General features: G+C 41.5%; 3 protein-coding genes across 3 annotated transcripts; all 3 read left to right on the top strand.

The window, feature by feature from the left end:
• The first annotated feature begins 3,129 nt into the window (after nt 1-3,129).
• On the top strand, nt 3,130-6,307 carry LOC137295676 (thioredoxin-like). The gene is made up of 5 exons (XM_067827152.1): nt 3,130-3,161; nt 3,389-3,490; nt 3,952-4,011; nt 4,352-4,417; nt 6,222-6,307. Exons 1-5 carry the CDS (start codon nt 3,141-3,143, stop codon nt 6,282-6,284), a joined length of 312 nt encoding a protein of 103 aa, XP_067683253.1. The 5' UTR covers nt 3,130-3,140; the 3' UTR covers nt 6,285-6,307.
• Nucleotides 6,308-16,758: 10,451 nt separating this feature from the next.
• Nucleotides 16,759-19,928, top strand: LOC137297311 (thioredoxin-like). The gene is made up of 5 exons (XM_067829322.1): nt 16,759-16,779; nt 17,263-17,367; nt 18,128-18,187; nt 18,962-19,027; nt 19,866-19,928. Exons 1-5 carry the CDS (start codon nt 16,759-16,761, stop codon nt 19,926-19,928), a joined length of 315 nt encoding a protein of 104 aa, XP_067685423.1.
• A 2,594-nt stretch (nt 19,929-22,522) lies between these two features.
• Nucleotides 22,523-25,135, top strand: LOC137296800 (thioredoxin-like). Its single transcript, XM_067828656.1, has 5 exons — nt 22,523-22,543; nt 22,899-23,003; nt 23,436-23,501; nt 24,226-24,291; nt 25,073-25,135. The coding sequence occupies exons 1-5, from the start codon at nt 22,523-22,525 to the stop codon at nt 25,133-25,135; spliced, it is 321 nt and encodes a 106-aa protein (XP_067684757.1).
• The last annotated feature ends 1,164 nt before the right edge of the window (nt 25,136-26,299 follow it).

Below are 26,299 nucleotides of genomic sequence, written 5' to 3'. Positions count from 1 at the left end.
TTATCCTCCCGGAACATGTATATGTAGAGTAGTTCAGGTCAAACTGAACGTTCTGTACGCAGGTTCGCTATATATTTGGACCTATTGTTATTATGGCAGTACAGAAAGCTTTCAGTTAACCCAAACCCCGTGAAGATCCGGGTTAGAATTGGTCTTCAGCAACCCATGCTTGTCGTAAGAGGCGACTAACAGGATCGGGTGGTCAGGCTTGCTGATGTGGTGGATATGATATCCCAATAATGTAGATGGACGCTCCGTGATGATCACTGGCTTGTCTGGTCCAGACTCGACTATTTACCGTAGATACAGTAACACTGTCGGGTGCGTTGTTTGACAACCAGCCAACTAACTACAACTATCTATATAACGAAGCTGCTAATGGCGAACTGACGGATAAAAAGAACTACTTCTTCTCCACGTCATTTAATGTACATGTAAGTCGAATATGTATAATAATTATAGTTATAATGAACTAGTAAACATTGTTGACTGTATTTATGGTTCCAGATAAATACTGTGATTATGAATTACTGGTCACTGTGGGATTGTTGACATAATCACTAAAACACAAACGTTCGCGGTATTTACGGTTCTATTCTAGAGAAGTCCATTTCTGAGTTTCTCCACTGTCATACTGCTACCATATTTCTAAAAGTGGCGTAAATTATTACTCATTCATTCTTCCACATAACGATGCCACGAATGCACACCTGACGCACCTTTGTGGCTATTCTTGTCCATATATGTTATGTTGTTGCCACTGAACTGTATATTATTAAACAAATATGATAATAATTACCGTAAGTGCTCTATATTTATGTATATATCTCATAGATAGAGATTATTATGTTTTCAAAGCGAATTTACTGTATCTCAGCAACTATGCTATAGCCTATATATGCACATAGTGATGGGAACAGGTGGTACCGGATCTGAGGAGGTTCACTTCGTTGTCCCGAGTTGCGTCCTTGAGCATACCAGACACTTGTTATTATAGGTATTAATCCTTATCCGCTCTCATCACGTTGCTAGGTTTGGCAGTACTCTGTCCTTGTTTGTGTTTCTCACACCTGCATCACTCCAGGCGGTTGGGTAGCCTAGTGGTTAAAGCGTTCGCTCGTCACGTCGAAGACTTGGGTTCGATTCTCCTCCTAGGCACAATGTGTGAGGCCAAATTCTGGTGTCTCCAGTTGGGATATTGCTGGAATATTGCTATTAGCGGCGTAAAACCTAAATCACTCACATTGCAGCTACAGCTGTAGCATTATGATGAACATCACGTGTGTTTCCTTCCAGATGAGCCAGAAATATGATTCTTTCTAATAAATTACAATTACGATAATTGTATATTATCATTAATGATATACGGAAATTACATTAAACCCATATAAGTCAATCAGTACACACATCTAAGTGCCAAGTACACTACACTGTCAATCGGAATGACATTACATACTCATGTCAATAATGGTTGTTAATGAAATAGACTCAAATACCTTCCACCACACAAATGCATTTACCTCCTAGTCACGCTGATGTTCCCTGGCGATCCAAGCTAGTGTTAAAAAATAATGAATATTGTTAAAAGTGATGTGAAACTAAACTCAAATCCATGCACTCACTTTAAAACACTTTAGTTCGTTTTCGTTTTAATTTTCAATCACGTTCCTCTCCAAGTGACGGTAATACGAATAAATTACGGATGGAGATAGTTGTAGAAACTTACTGATGCATTCATAGAATTTACGTCACGTTTATGTGGTGAAGTGTGACAAGGGTTTTGTGACTTGTTAGTAAAGCTGAATCCTCTGTAGAGATAACGAGGTCGACACAGACGGATGCAGAACAGGTATCAGGTAAGTGGTTGTCTTTTGACCCACAGCTGGCAGATTTACCTCCTTCAAGACAGTACTTGTGTATAAAACATGTCCACTTAAGCGGTTGTATTTTGTCCCATGGCCTGCAGATTTACAACTTTTAAGACAGTATTTGTGTATCTGACGTTTCCAGTACCTTACTCACGAGGTAACTGATATCTTGTGCTATGGTACCGTTGTGGGAGTGATCAAGTGGGAGAATTTTTTCGCTAGTCGTGGATCAATTCATCTGCAGAAGTAATAAACACTACTGCATTTTCAAAATGTAGAGATAACGAGGTCGACACAGACGGATGCAGAACAGGTATCAGGTAAGTGGTTGTCTTTTGACCCACAGCTGGCAGATTTACCTCCTTCAAGACAGTACTTGTGTATAAAACATGTCCACTTAAGCGGTTGTATTTTGTCCCATGGCCTGCAGATTTACAACTTTTAAGACAGTATTTGTGTATCTGACGTTTCCAGTACCTTACTCACGAGGTAACTGATATCTTGTGCTATGGTACCGTTGTGGGAGTGATCAAGTGGGAGAATTTTTTCGCTAGTCGTGGATCAATTCATCTGCAGAAGTAATAAACACTACTGCATTTTCAAAATTCAAATCGGGTTTTAACATCTTACAAGTCAGCTCTACTATACATACCCTCTAATAGAAAACTCGACATAGTACCTACGCAAATATATCAGTCTTTATCATACGATAAAGTACGCTATTTTTTCATGACTTCAGACTGTATTGACGCCACAATGTCATTGTCCCCTGCCCTGTTCGTAACCAATAACCATGTCAATAAAATTCAGCCCTGAACGAAGGTTGTTAATTTGGGTCACCGACATCGTCGCTTTTCTGTTTTCTGTTTTCGTCGGGTAAGCATCACATTTGGTATCGCAAGCGTCCTAGTACTTGAACGATAATGGTTCAGGGCATAAGCCCAGGCACGTCGATGGAACAGCACCTTAATGATAGGTCACCATTATTGTTCTATTTGTTTTCTGCCTTAGTTTAATCGTGATTAATCGTAGATTTGGCGTCTAAGCCTAACCCCCATGTAAAACACACACACACACACACACACACACACACACACACACACACACACACACACACACACACACACACACACACACACACACTCACACACTCACACACACACTCACACACACACACACACTCCCTCTCTTTCTCTCTCTCTCTCAGTCTCACACACACATATATTCAGATTCATACATTCATATTTCATTTTTTTCAGAAGTGAAAACACCATGCAGATGCTTACAACAAAGGTAAAATATATCACTAAACGTTGATCACAAATCCAGTAAAAATGATCCCATCATTATCCCATTAATTACTCATTAATGAATGTAAAACATGATCTGACGCAGCGTGGAACTTGGCTAAACATAAACTTTATTCTCAAGTAACTGTTTCTGCAACGGTAGGTTACAAAAGCATATATGTATATTACATATTAATATATGTTTCATTTCCATGCCTTAATGATCCTTAGGCTGGGTTCGACCAGGCCCTCGCATCCAGTGCAGGCTTGGTCGTCGTTTTCTTCACGGCTGACTGGAGCGGTCCATGCAGGATGATGAAACCTGAAGCTGAGGTAACTGTTTTCTTTTATCATTGGTGAATGAGTGAATTTGGTTTTACACCGCTTTTAGCAATATTCAAGCAGTATGAAGGCAAGGGACACCAGAAATGGGCTTCATATATTGTACCTTTGTGGGGAATCAAACTCGAGTCTTCGGGGTGACGAGCGAACGCTTTAACCACTAGGCCACCCAGCCTCCCTCTAGGGACAAGTTTTACCTTCTCATTTTGACATTAATTTATCGTTATTAAATTTCATTGTGTTAATTATCATTTTGGGGCTTAACCCGCTTTTCACAATATTCCTTCCATGATATAGGAGAGAACGCTTTAACCTCTACCCCACTAGGCTACCCCACTGCCCGATGTTCTCATAACACGATACCTTGAACAAAATTGACGATATATAGATGCCATGGCTCAACCATATACGATAAAATCATTCATTAATAAATATTACGGCTGATATTTCAGTTGATGGCGACGAAATACTCCAACGTTGCATTCTTCATGGTCAATGTGGACGAAAATTCGGTAAGAAAAATGATATTTCTTGTCATTGTAGTTCAATATTCACTAATATTCTAGATGACAACGCTTAATAAACGACTGAGGGACAGTCAGTCCCGTTGTCGACATCATGATCACCAGTCTATACCGGGATGGACCAAGTCGTGTGGCCTGATTGTCCAAACCGATCTTGCGTAATGCTTTCGACAGAAATGAATTTTCTTTCTGAAGGAAATGCGCCATTGAACTAATTCTGTTACAAGTGTGAATCATATTTAGTACTAGTGTGTATTATTCATATGATGAGTACTGTTTGTACGGTACTGGCTTTGTCTTTGATCATTCCATTGTGTTTGTACGTCAGGACACTGCCGAAAAGTGCAAAATTGAAGGTTTGCCGACGTTCAAGTTTTACAAGAACGGAACAGAAGTAAGTCCAAATGCAATACTTTAGTACTAAATCCTACGAGGCCAACCAAACCTCATTTACAGTATTACTCCGTAACGTGTCACTGGATGCACAGATTGAACAAAGGACATAGTGTATAGGATGACCTCTGTCATAACAATAGTAGATTCATTTAGTAGATTCTGCAATAGTTGATCAGCTATTTCCAAAATGTTTAGAGTGACTAAGTGTAGTTTTACGCCGCACTCAGCAGTATCCCAATTGTGTTGTGGCGGTCTGTAATTACTGGAATCTGGACAAGACAATCCAGTAATCTGCAGCGTGAGCATCCATCTGCGCAATTGTGAACTGATGACCAACCAGTTCAGCCAGCCTGACCACCCGATCCCGTTCTTCGCCTCTTACGACAAGCATAGTCGCCTTTTACGACAAGCATGGGTTACTGAAAATCAGTTGTAATCCTGATCTTTACACATGTTTCGGATCTGTTTTGCAGTATATAACTGCAAAAAATATTCGAATTTATCCTTCGAATTCAAATATTGGGAAAAAGGTGATACGTTAACAGATTACAAATGGCTATCATTAATAATAACCAATTACAATGCCTGTATATATACTTAGTCATTCTAACTCAACCAGGCCGTAATTGCAACAACCATCGTCCAGCCATGTGTTACCAGGTACCTTATCCCAATAATTGTAAATTGCAATATTTGAGAAGGTAGGTCTCATTCAGCCAGATTTTCATTACAATGTAATTCGTCGCAAATCACAGGGATATAATTGACAGTGTAACAGTAACACGGTGTTAAAAATACGAAATAGTGAAATAGTTCAGAAATAAAGTGTGATCAAGGATTTCTTATACTAGGAAAAGTCAAATGTGTAGTCACGTGTTCTGTCAGTGTGTTATTTGACGTCGCACACATCAATACGCTAGCTAAATAGCGGCGGTCTATTAATTATCGAGTTTGGACCAAACAGTCTATTGCTGACCCGACGGAATAGGAATAAGTTGACATGTGTCAACCAAATCAGCGAGTCCGATGCCATCTCTTGTCTTATGAGATGACCATCTTGTATAGAAGACTACAGGTCCGAAAGTTTGCTATAGATGATTATTTTGTTTGTGTTTGAAAAAAAACTATTGAACTGTTAAAACGCAATACAAAAAGTACTCATCCCCACCACAACGCCCACACATATTCAGCGTTACACATACCTGAGCATCAACATTAAAATGTGTTCCCATCTTCACATCTAAGACAATGCACCCACTGACAAGAATTATCCTACCATGACTTTATTAAATACTGGATTGTAATTGGTTAATCAAAGTCATTCAGAGGTATACAATCTCGTATACCTTTTCAACCTTAATAACACTGTTATGGTAGAATGGAGATAAACGTATTATGTTAGAAAATCACAGGTATTTAACGAAATTATAATAGCTCTAACTTTTTTCATTTCATTTAAAACCTCAGGCTACGCGTTCGGTTTAACATCATATTTACAACTATTATAATTTCGTTATATACGTCTTATTTCAACACATTATGTTTTTATCTCCTAAATAATACTATACATTATATTCGTTTTACGGCATGTATTTATGTATCTGTAGGGCATCCATATGTGATGCAATTTCGTAAGCATTAACACGTGTTTGAAATACAATACTTTATTATATGGTAGTGTGATGCGCATCTACATGACTGTTAGTGGTGTTAGAGTGTGTGACCATAGTGCTGGCGAAAGTTGTCAGTTAGGACGATTTATACAATATATTCATCAAGTGTTTTGGCATTATCTCTTTCAGGTAGACTCACTGGTCGGTGCAAGCGGAGCTGGTTTCGAGGACAAGATAACGCACAACCAGTAACTTGTAATTTCGTACAATAAAGCTGTCTTCTGAAAATGATCCAGTTTAGTTGATACCCCAGCGGGTGAATTATGTCGGAAAGATGATGGTTACAGGATGTAGAAATACATGTCCTACTCGTTTCAATTAGATGACGAATGTCTGATATATTAATTCTCTCAACAAGTCAATCATTCATACACACACCCAACTTTGGATTCGGGTTAAAAGTAGTTTTGCTGTTTTTGTTTTTTTTTCATACTGTAACGTGATTCACCTGTGTCATAGATTATTTAATATTAATAGTCGGCATGAGTGTCGCTCATATCAGGCGCATTGCCCTCTCGCGGCGCTAATATCTCCGATCACAAGGAACTATTGTACTTTTCGATACATTTTCAAAGCGTTGAGGCATACAGCACTGCTGCTAGCACATCTCCACGGGTATCCATTTAATTTTAGAGCTGCATGAACTGAGGTTAAGTGGATCTACATGTAAATATATTGTCTTGTGACAGGGACGTAAGCAGACAGGGAGTGGTTTTCTTCTATGTGTGGATGAGTGAGTATGAGAGTGTGTGTATGAACGTGCAGTGCGTGTGTGCGTGTGTATGTGTGCGTGCGCGTGTGTGTGTGTTAGAGAAACGTAGTGTTTAAAGCGTACTCTCGTCGAAGACCTGGGTACGCTTCCACACATGGGTACAATGTCTGAGCTCCATTTTTGTGTCGCCCGCCGTGATATTGCTGGAATATTTGCTAAACTCGGCAAGTCATACTTGCCCACTCTTTTAACAAATACAAGTAAGGTTGACGTTGTCGGCGAAAGAGGTGGATTAACGTTCACGTCGATGCCACCAGACCACGTCTGTTGAATAACTGCAAAGTGAATAGAGACTCATCTGTAAAACATAACACGTGGCCAGTGTCGACGATCACACTTCAGACGTTATATACACCACTGACATGTACTCAACGGCTAATCGCCACATGCTTTAACAACGACCTCGGACAACCGTAGAGTTACGATCGCTTTGTGAAACAGGCCCCAGGGTGCGGGTATACAAAGCGAACGCAGCGTTAAGTTTACCGTTACACCCACGTCTTTACAAAGTCTTAGGGTAGTCTTAGCGCTAAGACTGGTTTGTGCAATGACACCCAACACACTGACTTGTTACTCACCAACATGTCGTTTGCTCATATAGAAACGCCAGTTCATCCTCAAACAGATAGATTAATCGACTTTACTTGAAAATGTCAGCGTCGGGAACGACCATACCTTTCTTGCGTATCTACCCCTACTGCATGCAAAAACTGTGTCAAGTGTTAAGTCTTTCACACATAAACGTTCAACACATGTTATTTTGCAACATTTATATTTCCAAAATTGTTTCATTACTTCGTATAAATATTTATAGTTAACGAATTTATAGGTATATGTACAACTGACGTAACGATCTTGATAGCACAGTCATAGCAATTATAGAAATTTCATCACAGCGTAACGAATTAAAGCATTAGTCAAAGAGGAAATACCGAACTTTGAATGAGAATAAGATCATAAATCAGTCACTAATGATCATTTGTATTTCGATGAAATCATTCCAACTAAAGTTGCTTCCTTCTGTTAAATACACCTGAAAATCCGGGTTAGAATCGTTCCTCATATATTCATATTTCATTTTTTTCAGAAGTGGAAACACCATGCAGATTTTACCTTCTCATATTGACATTAATTCATCGTCATTAAATTATGCTAATTATCATTTTGGGGCTTAACCCGCTTTTAACAATATTGCTTACTTAATACCACAGGGGAACGCGAGAAGTGCCCTCCACATATTTATACCGATGTGGGAATTTGAACCCAGGCCTGACGAAATATTACTTTCGCCTACTCAAGATATCCCGTAGTATGTAGGATTGTTTCGGTGTCTAATAGCCTGGATTTTATTCTTCAAAAAGTGTTTTTCCCCAGAAAATGAACGTTTGAAAGTGATTTCTTGGGTTCCCGGTCTCTATATTTCATAATAATTGTTAAGCTGTATACACTCACTCAGTCACTCATCTTCTCAGAGTGACTTTAATTTTACGCCGCCTTTAGCAATATTTCAGGAATATCAGGACGAGATACCATCTCACTTATACATATTGCTGGTGGAAATGGTTGCACAATTTTTAGAGCATCTCGTCGTGATATTCCTGGAATATTGCTAAAGGCGGAGTAAAATGAGATTATTGCTTGAATACTGCTAAACGATATCACAAAGGGAGGCACCAGAATTGGTTTCACACACTATACCCATGAACCCTGCACTTTGGCGGTACGAGAGAACGCTTTAACCACTAGGCTACCCCGCTGTCCGATGTTCTCATACCAAGATACCTTGATCAAAACTGACGATATATAGATGCCATGTCTACACCATATACGATAAAATCATTCATTAATATATATTGTGACTGATATTTCAGTTGATGGCGACGAAATACTCGAAAGTTTCATTCTACGCGGTCAACGTGGACGAAACTTCGGTAACAAAAAATGATATTTCCTGTCTTTGTCGTTCAATATTTACCAATATTTTAGTTGAATCTGGGCCAGTCAGTCAGAATACCAGCCTATGTAATTCTTACACACGCATGAACCAAGTCGTGTGGCCTGATTGTCCAAACTGATCTTGCGTAATGCTTTCGACAGAAATGCATTTTCTTTCTGAAGGAAATGCGCCATTGAACTAATTCAGTTACAAGTGTGAATCATATTTAGTACTAGTGTGTTAAGTATTATTCATATGGTACCCATGAAGGTCCCGGGGTAGACTAGGCCTTCAGCAACCCATGCTTGGCATAAATCCGACTGTGCTTGTCGTGAGAGGCTTCTAACGGGATCGGGTGGTGAGGCTTGCTGACTTGGTTGACACATATGTCATCGGTTCCCAATTGCGCAGATCGATGTTCATGTTGCTAATCACTGGATTATTTGGTCTGGTTATTTACAGACCGCCGCCACATAGCTGGAATATTGCTGAGTGATGCGTAACACTAAACTCACTCAATCGCTCATTATTCATATGACGAGTACTGTTTGTACGGTACTGGCTTTGTCTTTGATCATTCCATTGTGTTTGTACGTCAGGAAACTGCCGAAGGTTTGCCGACGTTCAAGTTTTACAAGAACGGAACAAAAGTAAGTCCAAATGCAATACTTTAGTACTAAATCCTACGAGGCCAACCAAACCTCATTTACAGTATTACTCCGTAACGTGTCACTGGATGTACAGATTGAACAAAGGACATAGTGTATAGGATGACCCCTGTTACAACAATTGCAGATTCTTTTAGGAGATTCTGCAATAGTTGAACACCTTTTTCGAAAATGTTTAGAGTGAATGAGTGTAGATTTACGCTGTATGCCAGTTGTGTTGTGGCGGTCTGTAATTACTGGAATCTGGACAATACAAACCAGTATTCAGCAGCTTGAGCATTTTCATTCAGCCAGTTTTTCATTACAAAATAATTCGTCGCAAGTCATATGGATGTAACTGTGAGTAAAAAAGCGTTACAGATACACGAAACAGTGAAATAGTTTACGAGTCAAAAGAGTGATCAAGGATTTCTTATACTATTAGAAGTCAATGTGTAGTCACATGTTCTCTTTGTTTGTCGCTCTCATCAGTATTCTCGCTAAATAGCGGCGGTCTATTAATAATCGAGTTTGGACCAAACAGTCTATTGCTGACCCAGTTCGGACACAAGAGGGATACGGTGACATGTGTCAACCAAATCAGCGAGTCTGCAGATGATTATTAGAAACAGGCCATGTTTGTGTTTGAAATCACAAATCCAACACACATTCAGCGTTACACACACCTAAGCATCAACATTAAAATGTATATATATATACTACTAAAAAAGCGAATATAATCTACCAACAAAAAATAATATAACAAAAAAGTATATATATATATACTCTGCCCTCAAGGTCACAAACAGAGCAGGTAACGTCTGTGGTTGAGGGTCACGTTGTCGCACACGACAAATGTTCAACAGGGTTACGATCTGGTGATCGTAAGGGCTCATCAAGAACCTGAACGTTGTTCAGCGCAAAGAAATCCCTGGTTATTCTTGCTGTATGCGGCCGAGCGTTATCATGTTGAACAATGGCGTTTTATTACAGGAAGGACCTGATGATTTCATCACTGTAACGTCGAGCTGTCAAATTGCCCTGGACTTGAATGAGATCTGTCCTGCCACTGTATGAGATGCCAGTCCAAACAATGACACTTGCAGTACCAAATCTGTCCACTTCCTGTACACAATTTGCAGCGTAGCATTCGTTACGACGTCGATATACAAGTGCTCTTCCGGATGTCGCAGCATGACTCATCACTGACGATAACAGTTTGCAATGGCCATGGGAGATGTTGGCGACACCACTGTCTCCGTTGTTGCCCATGTTGACGTGTAAGAACAGGTCCTTGCTAAGGTCTTCGGGAACGAATACAAGTCTCACGTAAGTAGTTCCTCACAGTCTGATCAGAAATTGTTCTGGCACTACCGATGTTGTGGAGGATGCCGAGTTGAAGCTGTTCAGTAAATGTCGAAGCCGAATAAAACTGTCCTGAGCGGGCGTGGTCACACGGGGTCGACCTGACCTGGGGCGATCACGTGTTGACCCTTGCTGCTGGTAGCGATACCAAAGTCTTGGTATGGTACTCTGTGACACATTCAGTTGCCTTGCAATCGCAGACTGAGACTACCCAGTCTCCAAATGACCAATCGGATTGTTGCGCTGAGCCCCAGTAAGCCTAGGCATGACTTTAACACCATGATTTAAGATTGTCAACTGTCGCAAGAGCATTGAAACACCCCGACTATTATTGGAAATGATGCATGGAATGTGAAAAAGGAATTACGATGGGTTACGATGGCATGTATAAACCAAGTCAGTGAACCTGACGCCCCGATCCCGTTAATCGCGTCTTACGACAAGCACGGGTTACTGATTTTAACAGGGATCTTTATGGGCGCTTCTGGATGCTGGCTACATCCTTCCTCACTATACTCGTCCACGCGAATTTTACAGCAACTGTCAACGTTTGGGCTGCGTTTCACTTATAAATCACAACCCCACACCCCCGAACACCTGTGACGGTAATGTTCGACCAATGCTGACCAACCCTGGAAGTGATTATGCACAGTCTCAATACATTTGACAAATAAGCCTGCACGGATGACTGCACTCACAAACAAGTCTAACAGATCCCTTCTAATGTGTATAGAATAGCTGCATGAGTAAATGCCACAGTTCAAATGTTTCAGTTCGTACTGGTCTTCTGTCATTCACTTATGCCAGTGAACTAAAGCCAGTATATGTCAGAGAAAGCTGACGGGGTACAAGAAACACGTCGAACAGGTTGGCAGTGAACGTATATCGGGTAAGTATTATTATTATTATTTGTTTCCTCGTGTCCTCGTTGTCAAGATATCATAAAACGTTGCATAACTAGCCCTTTATTTATCATATTTTTTACCTGGAAAGTTGGATATCACGGATGTAAGGATGATATGTATTGTTTGGTTATACATGTATATATCGAAAAATAACAATCCCTTAAATCTTGTAATCACCCTTTCGAAACATTTTCAGCTTTAGAAAGAATAACAACCCACCAACATTCCAGTGTTCACACAGAAGGGACTCACTAATTGTTTAAGTTAACATCGTATACCTCTGTCATTATTTGTAATGGAGACTACTTCATTAAGGTTTGGTCAAACTGACACGTTCTATTCTCCAAACTGCACCACCATGTGCATCGGTGTAAATGCTTAGATTGAACAAACATATTGATAAAAAATCCATTTTCTTGGGATATTTCTTTGGATCGGTAAATATTCAACGCCATAAAATAACTATTCTCGATAGTTCGATACAGATTCAAATAACAGATAATGAATAATTTATGTGAATGGGTCACTAGCGACGACTGCTGTGTTTACCACTGTACCCCTTGCAACTACTACTGCGACGACTGCTGTGTTTACCACTGTACCCCTTGCAACAACAACTGCGACGACTGCTGTGTTTACCACTGTACCCCTTGCAACTACTACTGCGACGACTGCTGTGTTTACCACTGTATCCCTTGCAACTACTACTGCGACGACTTCTGTGTTTACCACTGTACCCCTTGCAACTACTACTGCGACGACTGCTGTTTTTATCACTGTACCCCTTGCAACTACTACTGCGACGACTTCTGTGTTTACCACTGTATCCCTTGCAACTATTACTGCGACGGCTGCTGTGTTTACCACTGTACCCCTTGCAACTACTACTGCGACGACTTCTGTGTTTACCACTGTATCCCTTGCAACTATTACTGCGACGACTGCTGTTTTTACCACTGTACCCCTTGCAACTACTACTGCGACGGCTGCTGTGTTTACCACTGTACCCCTTGCAACTACTACTGCGACGACTGCTGTGTTTACCACTGTATCCCTTGCAACTACTACTGCGACGACTTCTGTGTTTACCACTGTACCCCTTGCAACTACTACTGCGACGACTGCTGTTTTTATCACTGTACCCCTTGCAACTACTACTGCGACGACTTCTGTGTTTACCACTGTATCCCTTGCAACTATTACTGCGACGACTGCTGTTTTTACCACTGTACCCCTGGCAACTACTACTGCGACGGCTGCTGTGTTTACCACTGTACCCCTTGCAACTACTACTGCGACGACTGCTGTTTTTACCACTGTACCCCTTGCAACTACTACTGCGACGGCTGCTGTGTTTACCACTGTACCCCTTGCAACTACTACTGCGACGACTTCTGTGTTTACCACTGTACCCCTTGCAACTACTACTGCGACGACTGCTGTTTTTACCACTGTACCCCTTGCAACTACTACTGCGACGACTTCTGTGTTTACCACTGTACCCCTTGCAACAACAACTGCGACGACTGCTGTGTTTACCACTGTACCCCTTGCAACTACTACTGCGACGACTGCTGTGTTTACCACTGTACCCCTTGCAACTACTACTGCGACGACTTCTGTGTTTACCACTGTACCCCTTGCAACAACAACTGCGACGACTGCTGTTTTTACCACTGTACCCCTTGCAACTACTACTGCGACGACTGCTGTGTTTACCACTGTACCCCTTGCAACTACTACTGCGACGACTTCTGTGTTTACCACTGTACCCCTTGCAACAACAACTGCGACGACTGCTGTGTTTACCACTGTACCCCTTGCAACTACTACTGCGACGACTGCTGTGTTTACCACTGTACCCCTTGCAACAACAACTGCGACGACTGCTGTGTTTACCACTGTACCCCTTGCAACTACTACTGCGACGACTGCTGTGTTTACCACTGTACCCCTTGCAACAACAACTGCGACGACTGCTGTGTTTACCACTGTACCCCTTGCAACTACTACTGCGACGACTGCTGTGTTTACCACTGTATCCCTTGCAACTACTACTGCGACGACTTCTGTGTTTACCACTGTACCCCTTGCAACTACTACTGCGACGACTGCTGTTTTTATCACTGTACCCCTTGCAACTACTACTGCGACGACTTCTGTGTTTACCACTGTATCCCTTGCAACTATTACTGCGACGACTGCTGTTTTTACCACTGTACCCCTTGCAACTACTACTGCGACGACTGCTGTTTTTACCACTGTACCCCTTGCAACTACTACTGCGACGACTGCTGTGTTTACCACTGTATCCCTTGCAACAACAACTGCGACGGCTGCTGTTTTTACCACTGTACCCCTTGCAACTACTACTGCGACGACTGCTGTTTTTACCACTGTATCCCTTGCAACTACTACTGCGACGACTTCTGTGTTTATCACTGTACCCCTTGCAACTACTACTGCGACGACTGCTGTGTTTATCACTGTACCCCTTGCAACAACAACTGCGACGACTGCTGTGTTTACCACTGTACCCCTTGCAACAACAACTGCGACGACTGCTGTGTTTACCACTGTATCCCTTGCAACTACTACTGCGACGACTGCTGTGTTTACCACTGTATCCCTTGCAACAACAACTGCGACGACTGCTGTGTTTATCACTGTATCCCTTGCAACTACTACTGCGACGACTGCTGTGTTTATCACTGTATCCCTTGCAACAACAACTGCGACGACTGCTGTGTTTACCACTGTACCCCTTGCAACAACAACTGCGACGACTGCTGTGTTTACCACTGTATCCCTTGCAACTACTACTGCGACGACTGCTGTGTTTACCACTGTACCCCTTGCAACAACAACTGCGACGACTGCTGTGTTTATCACTGTATCCCTTGCAACTACTACTGCGACGACTGCTGTGTTTATCACTGTATCCCTTGCAACAACAACTGCGACGACTGCTGTGTTTACCACTGTACCCCTTGCAACAACAACTGCGACGACTGCTGTGTTTATCACTGTATCCCTTGCAACTACTACTGCGACGACTGCTGTGTTTATCACTGTATCCCTTGCAACAACAACTGCGACGACTGCTGTGTTTACCACTGTATCCCTTGCAACTATTACTGCGACGACTGCTGTGTTTACCACTGTACCCCTTGCAACTACTACTGCGACGACTGCTGTGTTTACCACTGTACCCCTGGCAACTACTACTGCGACGACTGCTGTGTTACCACTGTACCCCTTGCAACTATTACTGCGACGACTGCTGTATTTACCACTGTACCCCTTGCAACTACTACTGCGACGACTTCTGTGTTTACCACTGTACCCCTTGCAACTACTACTGCGACGACTGCTGTGTTTATCACTGTATCCCTTGCAACTACTACTGCGACGACTTCTGTGTTTACCACTGTACCCCTTGCAACTACTACTGCGACGACTGCTGTGTTTACCACTGTACCCCTTGCAACAACAACTGCGACGACTGCTGTGTTTACCACTGTACCCCTTGCAACAACAACTGCGACGACTGCTGTATTTACCACTGTACCCCTTGCAACTACTACTGCGACGACTTCTGTGTTTACCACTGTACCCCTTGCAACTACTACTGCGACGACTGCTGTGTTTACCACTGTACCCCTTGCAACAACAACTGCGACGACTGCTGTGTTACCACTGTACCCCTTGCAACTATTACTGCGACGACTGCTGTGTTTATCACTGTATCCCTTGCAACTACTACTGCGACGACTTCTGTGTTTACCACTGTACCCCTTGCAACAACAACTGCGACGACTGCTGTGTTTACCACTGTACCCCTTGCAACAACAACTGCGACGACTGCTGTGTTACCACTGTACCCCTTGCAACTACTACTGCGACGACTTCTGTGTTTACCACTGTACCCCTTGCAACTACTACTGCGACGACTGCTGTGTTTATCACTGTATCCCTTGCAACTACTACTGCGACGACTGCTGTGTTTATCACTGTATCCCTTGCAACTACTACTGCGACGGCTGCTGTGTTTACCACTGTACCCCTTGCAACTATTACTGCGACGACTGCTGTGTTTACCACTGTACCCCTTGCAACTACTACTGCGACGACTGCTGTGTTTACCACTGTACCCCTTGCAACTATTACTGCGATGGCTGCTGTGTTTACCACTGTACCCCTTGCAACTACTACTGCGACGACTGCTGTGTGTATCACTGTATCCCTTGCAACTACTACTGCGACGGCTGCTGTGTTTACCACTGTACCCCTTGCAACTACTACTGCGACGACTTCTGTGTTTACCACTGTACCCCTTGCAACTACTACTGCGACGACTGCTGTATTTACCACTGTACCCCTTGCAACTACTACTGCGACGACTTCTGTGTTTACCACTGTACCCCTTGCAACTACTACTGCGACGACTGCTGTGTTTACCACTGTATCCCTTGCAACAACAACTGCGACGACTGCTGTGTTTACCACTGTACCCCTTGCAACTACTACTGCGACGACTTCTGTGTTTACCACTGTACCCCTTGCAACTACTACTGCGACGACTGCTGTATTTACCACTGTACCCCTTGCAACTACTACTGCGACGACTTCTGTGTTTACCACTGTACCCCTTGCAACTATTACTGCGACGACTGCTGTTTTTACCACTGTACCCCTTGCAACTACTACTGCGACGGCTGCTGTGTTTACCACTGTACCCCTTGCAACTATTACTGCGACGGCTGCTGTGTTTACCACTGTACCCCTTGCAACTACTACTGCGACGGCTGCTGTATTTACCACTGTACCCCTTGCAACTACTACTGCGACGACTGCTGTTTTTACCACTGTACCCCTTGCAACTACTACTGCGACGACTTCTGTGTTTACCACTGTACCCCTTGCAACTACTACCCCTGGCCATTTCATGATCGTTTTTTCAAGTTACAAGCGCAACATACTATCTGTTATCCTTTGCACCAGCCTCTAAATGTTTTTCTGTTTCAGAAAACAAAGAAAGATGAGGATTCTCGAGACGAAGGTAAAACCATCAGTACTCATTTTGTACACACTCAACCACGATCCGTCAAACATGACATGGTTAGATCAAGGCTGTCAACATTATCAATAATTGGATACCAGCCACGTACGCACATATGTATACACGAACGCAGCCAAGCACGCACGCACGCACGCACGCACGCACGCACGCACGCACGCACACACACACCTTGCACCTTCATTTAGACCCGTGAAGATCCCGTTTAGATACCGCTCGTTTGGAACCCATGACTGACTCATATCATTGTATTCTAGTTGCTCATGCTGCTGATCACTGGATTGTCTGGACTCGAATATTCACAGACCATCGTCACATGGCTGGAATATTGCTGCATGTGGCGTATAAACGTCAAACCAACCAATGATTTACTGTCTTGAAATTTTAAAACTTTTACCCCTGTCGTCATGTTACTTCTGCCATGTTTCCCTTCAGTGTATTAATAATCATATCTGTGATTTACAGGACGACTTTGACCAGATCCTGACAGAGAATCCTGGCAAACTGGTCGTTGTGGATTTTTTCGCGACATGGTGCGGTCCGTGTATACACATTGCACCTTTTGTTCAGGTAACGAAATTAATTTATTCTTAACTATTAACGCAGCCAGTATTGTGGTCATTCAGTACAGTTACAACACTCAACGTCGCGTGTAGTTAGATTTGATGACGTGTTAATAAAGTCTCATTATGACAGGTATAAATGGTATGGAATGTCGTCTCTCTCAGCGCTGTTGGTTATTTTTATCATGCGTTACTGTATTGCAAGTCTTGATCTGATCTGTGTTACGCAAGATTTAGGGTTACTATGGTTACCAAGGCCCCAACATCCGGGTGATATAAGTGTGTCTTTATTTAAATCTGTATTTAGACAGGCGTTTAGTGTCTGAATATACCTTAAATTTCTTGAAATTCAAAGGAGCCCAGAGAGCTGGGGCAAACCTTAAGAAATCTAGACTTACTTAATTAGGACTTTAGTATTAAAGAATGGGTGGCAGGGGAAATAATGCAGTTCAGGGACTGTGAGACAGACGACAGTGGAGACAAATAAATGCAACACTGTAAACGTACTGATATGGTGGGTAGCCAAATGGTTAGCGCATCACGCCGAAGGCCCGAGTTCGATTCCCACATGGATATATTTCCGGTGTCCATAGTCGTCATTTTATTAGAATATTGCTTACAACAAAACTCAATGTATGTGCATTGTTGCTAAACCTGATCAGTTGTTGTGAACATCGGCCTTCTCAAAACATCTAAGTCTTAAAATTGTGAATGTTTTAAGCATTCTACAATATGTAATTTTAAGAAGAATTGTGTATCTACTTCAGTCGCTGTCGGAAAAGTACCCCGAAGTTGTGTTCTGCAAAGTGGACGTGGACAGCAATGAGGTAACAGTTATCTCCCTTGGTCTGTCTGTCTGTCACATCACCAGCTTATTATGACGGGACTAATGAGGAGGAAAAAGCTATTGCGTTACCGATAGTCTATTGCAACATACTATTACGACCAACTATTGCAATACTATTGTTCTCCGTGAGTTGTCTCATTTGAGGTAATTTCCCAAATGAATGTACACTTTATATTATGAAACAAAATAAAGCTGAAGTCGTCTCTTTAAATAACTGATAACACATCTGGTAGCCAGATAAAGTTTGTTCAAGAGGTAATAGGGGCGGATAACTGTAAACCAAAGTGAACCAATCTGGTACGTCCTGTCTTTTGCGCTGCGCATTTATCAACGGAAGTCATATACTGAAACTATCAATAGTCACACATACTATCCTTGCATCCATAGTTATTCGTTTCTACCATCGATTAACTGCTACTGGAGACTCAACAGCTGCAATCCTTCCATAGTTCGATGTATCGTTACAACCCTAATCGATACCTTTGACTGCTTTTACTACAATATATTCAGTCATATTCCATTACGTACACCACTGACGCGTGGTCGTTAATATAATTGTCTCCTCTTTTCCAAACTGACCCCCACTAAATTGTTCTTAATCATAGAGTGAACTATGAGCACCGGCACCAGGAATGGAATTATGAAAATGTATACTGAGTATTCGTAAAACGTAGTATTTACACGTGATGTTTTATAACCATTTGATGAAGATTAAACCTTGTGCATTCACAAAAGTTTCTTATGGTCCTGCCAGGAAACGTCTGAAGCTTGTGCTATTGATTGTATGCCGACGTTCAAGTTCTACAAAGATGGAAAAGAGGTATGTCACAAGAACTGTGCATACAACCAAAAGAATGAATTAAAAAAATCAGGACATACAACCAATCAGTTTTGATTCATCATTGTTTTCACAGAATGATGTGCCTTCAAACAAACGTATAATTCTTCTAAAATCGACCTTATTGTATTCGATTCAATATTCTGTGTAGTACGGCTTTTTGTCAATTTGAAACTGATTAAAATTATGACCTCAAGGATTGGCTGTCTAATATCTTATTTAAAGTTTGAGAACTGGAATGTTGTTTATCATCGGTGTCATTAAATCTGGCTGTCACGTGTGATCTATTTCCCGTGTCCAGAGTTTTCATGATGTTCGGAATAAGCCGATGATATAATAAACAAAGTTAAATCTACAAAAACTGATATTATATTGTGGTTGAACGCAGATATACTTCATGACAAAATTATTCATCGTGGCAATCGACCCATTCTTGACCCATGTACTAATCGACCCAAAGGGCCTTGTAGAAAATGCTGCATTTTGTTATCAGAGCAAATATCAAATCACGTAATATAGGCATTATAAGATCACACACATGAACCTGACCTATGGGTTAGAACTGATCTTAGACAACCCACTCTTGTCGTAAGAGGCGACTAACGGGATCGGGTGGTCCGGCCAGTTGACTTCATTGATACCTGCCATCGCATCTCATTTACCCAGATTAGTTCTCATGCTGTTGATCACTGGATTGTCTGGTCAGTTCATTTACGGACCGCGGCCTTATGGCTGAAATATTGCTGAATCGGGCGTCGGACAGCAAACGTAGCATAAACACGTAATCCAGTGCTAATTATTTACTCTGATCCTTCTTCAGGTGGACTCGCTGGAGGGAGCTGACAAGGAGAAACTGGAGAACATGGTAGTCAGCAATAGCTGAAGAGTGATCACGTGTGTGTACGTCTCCATATTAGGAGAATATAGGCAACGGTGCCTTCAGTGGCTGCGAGTAACATATAGAAGATTCTAGATACTAGATATTAGCCATATCATAAGGCGTTTTATTTATGGTAATAAATAATTAATTGCAACTGGTACAGTGTATGTTCTATTGTGTTTGACCATGATGAATGAGGCTGGGCGAATGACCCACACAGCAAGGTAACGTGTTAGGAGCATTTTGCTGCATGTCAGTGCCTGTACCTCTCCAAGCCACATGTTGCTATGTGCTATGTTTGAAGTGGTGAGGTATTCACAAAAGCAAAACTTGGCTTGTTTACCAAACCAGATTCTTTCACTGAATAAAAATATCTTCACACCAACTAGCTGTACATGCGTACTCAAACACCTTTTACCTTTTAGTGGCAATAGGTATTTTTCAAATGTGACTTTCCCGGACGGACACCCATACACGCACACACTCGTAGTATGTATAAATAGACTCCATTTCAAAGGCCAAGGTGCATTTTTTTCTACCGCTGTAAAACACCACCCCAAAAACGTCGTTCTTGCTGAGCTCTTATTCTCTAATTTCACCTTGTTGATCAATGCTATGAAACAACACTATGCTGAGTTGTCGCTCTGAAACATTACCCTTCTGAGCTCTCGCAATGAAACACCATCTCTCTGAGCTCTCGACATAAAACAGAACCATGTGGGCTCACGCTGTGAAACATCTCAGGTATAACCTGACGGCCTATATACAAGCACCATTTTAGGATATATCTTATAACTACATTGAACTGGGTGACATGCACAAAATGTCCCCATCATACACACCGATATGACATGTCACAACGAGAAAGCAATGCCTCTTTAATATCAGTCTGTGAAGAGAAGTGTCCTCATACACAAACACAGAAAGGAAGAACTAACTCCAGACAAGGCAAAATAAATATCCGTATAATCTACACTGACTGCCGGCAAAATATAGTACACATTTGAGACCTGGGTGAGTCGAATCAATTGCTAGTGTTATCAAAGCGTTGAAGTCGCCGACACTGGACACATAAGATATCCGTATAATGTGTAAGCTGGTCACCTTTAGAGCTATCTGTTTCATTTAGCCACCGTCAGACAAGACTGACACGTAGTCTATGACTTTACTGTTGGATATAAACAAACTATTCCTTTAAATTTATAAAGGAGACCTAGAGACAATTGAGAATCAAATCTAGACTTGCTTCAATAATGTCTTTGCAGAAAGGACAAGGAAATTATGCGTTTCAAGGACTGTGAGAAAGTGTACCATCAACCCAAAGGGTGTACTAACTGTATCCTCAACTACAGATATTTGAGGGCGTTGCAGTGAGAGATTTTCTCTGTAGCTGAAGGAGAATGGTAGCATGCATACCATACACACATTCATGTCCATGGTTGAATGTATCGAAGACATTCACTCTGAATAGTCTTCGCACTTGTGTTAGTGTTGCGTTATTGAAGTCAGCTTGTTCATACATAAAACGGACTACCCTTGTATAAGAGACACAAACCAGTTTAGTGAATGAAAGCTCGGAGATTGTGTGGAACCTGTTGGGTTACATGTTAGTACCTGTGATATTAGAAGGACAGCTGTTCTTTCAGCTGTGTGATATGTTTACCTCGTAAAATCGACTCAGGACAACGTTCGGCAACAATGGGGTTTCAGTCAGCATGGGATTAGCGTCTCATGTAAATGCATTCCGATACACTGTGGTATAAACTCACACCTAAACGACCCAACCCGTCAGAACGCGTAAGTGAGGCTATTCTTTTTAATTATTCGTAAACGTTGCGTAAATGTCTGATGAAATTCCAAATTCACCTGTGTTACACTCATGTTAATGCATTTACTTGACTTGACTATATAATCTAGCCTTGATGTAGAACACAGTGTTACAGGCAGACAAGCAGACATTGTAATCCTGTCTGAAGTACGAACAATGTCCATTTAGACTTCAGCACACGAGTGACCATGTAGTCTTAGGTGTCCCAATTATCTGTGTAGGGTCCGACAGGAGGACAATACTCCCATGAGTTCGAGGTATTGAGCTAGAGAAAACCTGGTTATGTTTTTAGGTTGTGAGCACCATGCTCGTGGATTCCACCGGCACCGATGTGGATGTGAGTGAGTGAGTGAGTGAGTGAGTGGGGACTCACTTTAACCATTGGACTACCCCCGCCGCCCCAGCCCCCCTACTAGTCGTATATTTTAGCAAAATGCTTATAACGAGCAACTTATTTATGAATAATGAAAGGACAGCTTTGGTTCTTTTACAACGGGGGCAGGGGGGTAGCCTAGTGGTTAAGGCGTTCGCTCGACACACCGAAGGTCCGCGTTCGATTCCCCACGTGGACACAATGTGTGAAGTCCTTTTCTGGTGTCCCCCGAAGTGACATTGCTGGAATATTGCTAAGAGCGGCGTGAAACTAAACCCACTCACTATTTACATCTGTCTCAAGAGAAGGTAGATTAACCTATTTTCCATATAAGGAGATACAGCTGTTGATTTGTCTAACATGAAATTATGTTTCAGTATTACAGCATATGGGAAGATGAGACATGTCAGAACACGGGTGAGATGTTTAAACATTTTGTTTTGATAATTTTTTTATTTTACTTTATCACATTATTCAGGGATTCTGCAGTCGGTAGGAAAATCTCTGTTGATATACACCATCGATGTCGTTTCCAAAGTCAAGTCAGTGAACCGAGTGATGGAAAGAATGGATCCTGTGCAATGATTTTAACTAGTCGCAAAACAATCATATTACTTGCCGAATCATCGGATATTCCCTTGTAAACTTGTGGCAGCACATACGGTATCAGTGTGATATGTAATTGCCAGACAGCACCTGTAAGGCCCGCGGGTGTATGTGCAACATGCTTCGAAGAGCATAACGAGAAGTACACCTGTCTGTATTTTTCCAGGTAGATTTTGATGAATCTCTGGCAGTCAACCACGGGAAACTGGTAGTTGTGGACTTCTACAGAGATGGGTGCCCCGCTTGTAAAGAAATGACGCCTTTCCTTGAGGTGAGTATAAGATCATCACATTCCTTTTCTACATTTACGAATAACGTCGCCAATGCTTATTAAATGGCCTTCAGTTAAAAAGACTTGTGGTTGAAAAGTAATGAAAAATAATCGAGTCTGGACCAGACTATCCAGTGATCAAATGCAGGAGCATCGATCTGCGCAGTTGGGACTCTATGACTTGTGTGAACCAAGTCAGCAATTGTAACCACCCGATCCCGTCAACCGCCTCTTACGACAATCATAGTCACCTTTTGAGGCAAGCAATGGTAGCTGAAGATCAATTCTACTCCGGATCTTCATGGGTCTATACGTTTGAGAAAGCTACATGACACGGAAACCTTGTTGGGACCTTGTTGCTGGGCATAAGCGCTGGCTACCAGTTAGAGATTAAGGATGCTAAGCTAGTTTTAATTGTTATTTGGCTTCCAGTTCTTATCAAAGGACTTCATGTATCGTGACATCGTGTTCCTGAAGGTAAACGTGGACGTCAACCAGGTAACAGTTATCTCCCTTTATCTCTTTGCTCACTTGATTGAAATGGATCATAATCCATTTTTCCCAGACAAAACAACATAGATACACAGCCACACTCAGGGATAGCACACAGCCACACATCCACATGTAGGGACACACGGACACAGAGGCAAACACACAGGACACACAAAAACACATGCACACACGAAGACTTTTTATTTCATTATATGTGGACGGTAATGACAAACTATCACCAAATTTGCACACACACGTGCATGCACATACACCGACACTGACATATATACAGACGGACGCAAAGACACACACGAAGACACACATGCGTACACAAGTATGTTCGCATTATCACAATGAACGGCTGTCACTGCCGGAACAGGTTACTGAAAAAACTCACTTGAATGGTATTAAGAAAGTAAAACTTGACAACGGTATAAGAATCAATGCCGACACGTCGCATCATATATAAGAAAGAAGTTGTTGTCAATTAAATATCTGATTTCTTATCACTCACCAAATTCTAAAATGTCAAACAGAACAAAAGAAGGGCGCTGATGTAAAATTTATGAACGCGTCCTACCTTCTAATTCACTCCAGCATTTCAGTTTTGCTTGTTGGTTTATTTGAAACATAGAACGTCGTACCAGCTAATTGCGTTATATCCATAGTATCGTAATGTCAGTATAATATCTCTAGTCAATAACAGTGATATTACACTACTCTGTAACAGGAGACGGCTACAGCGTGTAACGTCACCTTTCTACCCACCTTTAAATTCTACAGGAGCAGGAGAGAGGTAGGTTTAGTTCGTCTTACGATATACTTCGGTTATACCGAACTCGAAGGGGAAAACTAATTGCATTTTGTTATAATCATAGTCCGTTACGTATTTCGGACCATAATGCACATGTAGCAAGTGCAAGAAGTTATTCCCTATATTCCCTACGGTAATTGGTATAACTATACTAAAGAGCAAAAGAAACGCAACTATTAATTTTTTTACATAGAAGAAAAAACATAAACACTTACTTTATGATTTTTTCGAAACTTGCGTTTGTTTAGCTGTTCAGTATTTATGGTTAGTTAGTTTAAAATATGAGTTCTATGTAAGCAAGGTTATTTATACAATAACGCTACATAGTATTCCTTATACAATCCTCAGTGTTGCATAAAAGGGTGGTTGGCCAATGTGATCATACTGTGTTGCGATATCGGCTGCGTGTCGCCGTGTCCGACGGTATGGATAATTGATCATGTTTTCAGTCAATGGGCGGGGACCTTCTGAAGATCCGGGTTAGAACTGGTCTTCAGCAACAAATGCTTGTCGTAAGTGGCGACTAGCGGGACCGGCTGGTCAGACTCACTGACTTGGATGACACATGTCATCGTTACAGAATTGCGGGTAAACAATGCAATTAAACATACAAGCAAAAACAAAAAATAAATAAGAAAAACAATAAAAAAAAGCCAAAGAAAGAAAGGAAGACAAGAACACAAGAACAAACCACCGCCACTACCACCACCCAGAAAGCCCCCTAAAATGGCAAATAGTTTATTCCATTGCATTATTTTTTCAGGTTGATCAGATAGAAGGAGCAGACCAATCACAACTTGTAGCAAAGATACAGAAACATATGTGATGCATTCATGAGAAGTTTCAACGTGAACTCCTTTGGTCACTACTGGAAACATCGTGGGATGTCATAAACACACGTAGACAGGGTCAAATACATGTAACTGAAACTCCGGTGTCAGTAGCACCTCGTTGTTGGACCCTATAGATCATTTTTAGCTTCCAAGGGAATCTTCATGCAGGGACATTCAGTGGAGAGTGGCTTTGTTACATTAAAATAAAACTTTAGCAATGAGCTTTATATTTCTAGTTTTGTTTTATACAATGCATTTTTCACATAGAATGTTCATTCCCGGTAGGGATACGATCATCGAATGATGACCCAATTTACAGTATTTGATTACAGTTTTGAGCTTCCTTTGGGGTAGATTTGCATCCAATTACCAATAATTACAAGTTGTTATTTGCAAGAAAATACTATTCGTCCAGATCTTTACTTTGTGTGACCTATAACAAAATCAGGTGTTTGTTATGATAAATGGATCGTGAACCTCTGATCGGTGCATAGATTTAATTCATATGAAAGGAAATTGCTTTGTGCCACTTATTCGAGAGTCACCAAAGGTTTTCATCAGTAAATAGTTTAGATGATTCGATTGGAAAAATATATCTAACGGGTTTTAAGTGTATTTTGACATAGTATATTTTGTGATTCTTTCCGTATTGCAAACATTCATTCAAGCATGTCAGAGGGAAAGAAGAATGGATATTCGAACTATGACGCCAACTACAGCACAACTAAACGGATTTCATCATTTGGATTGGCTTCATTGCACTTCTCTCAATCTAGTCACCCTAGCCTTGTGGTCAATCTAGACTTTTTTAAGAACACGTCCTTTTTTTGTCACGACTGAATCAAACCCTGGTATACACTGGCCAGAACCAGGGACGGTTGACAAGATAAGGACAGCCCCTACTACTTCCTCTAACAAGTAAACTGAAACAATGCCAGCTATAATTTAACTAATTTTAACAATATTTTAATTGTCAATCAAATGTATTGTGCAAGAAGACATTATTTGAGGCAAGAGATAAATGGTAAATATATTCAGAGGATATTTCATGTAACTAGTGCGAGACTGTGTATCTGTCATCGAATGACAGTGTCATGAATATATACTGGACAAAATGAGTTAGGGATATTGGTATTTTTATGACTGATATTTTATCA

The sequence above is a fragment of the Haliotis asinina genome, chromosome 9 (genome assembly GCF_037392515.1).
Source record: "Haliotis asinina isolate JCU_RB_2024 chromosome 9, JCU_Hal_asi_v2, whole genome shotgun sequence".
Lineage (NCBI taxonomy): Eukaryota > Metazoa > Mollusca > Gastropoda > Lepetellida > Haliotidae > Haliotis > Haliotis asinina.
Note: the sequence above shows the minus strand (reverse complement) of the source record. Positions and strands in the feature narration are given on the sequence as shown.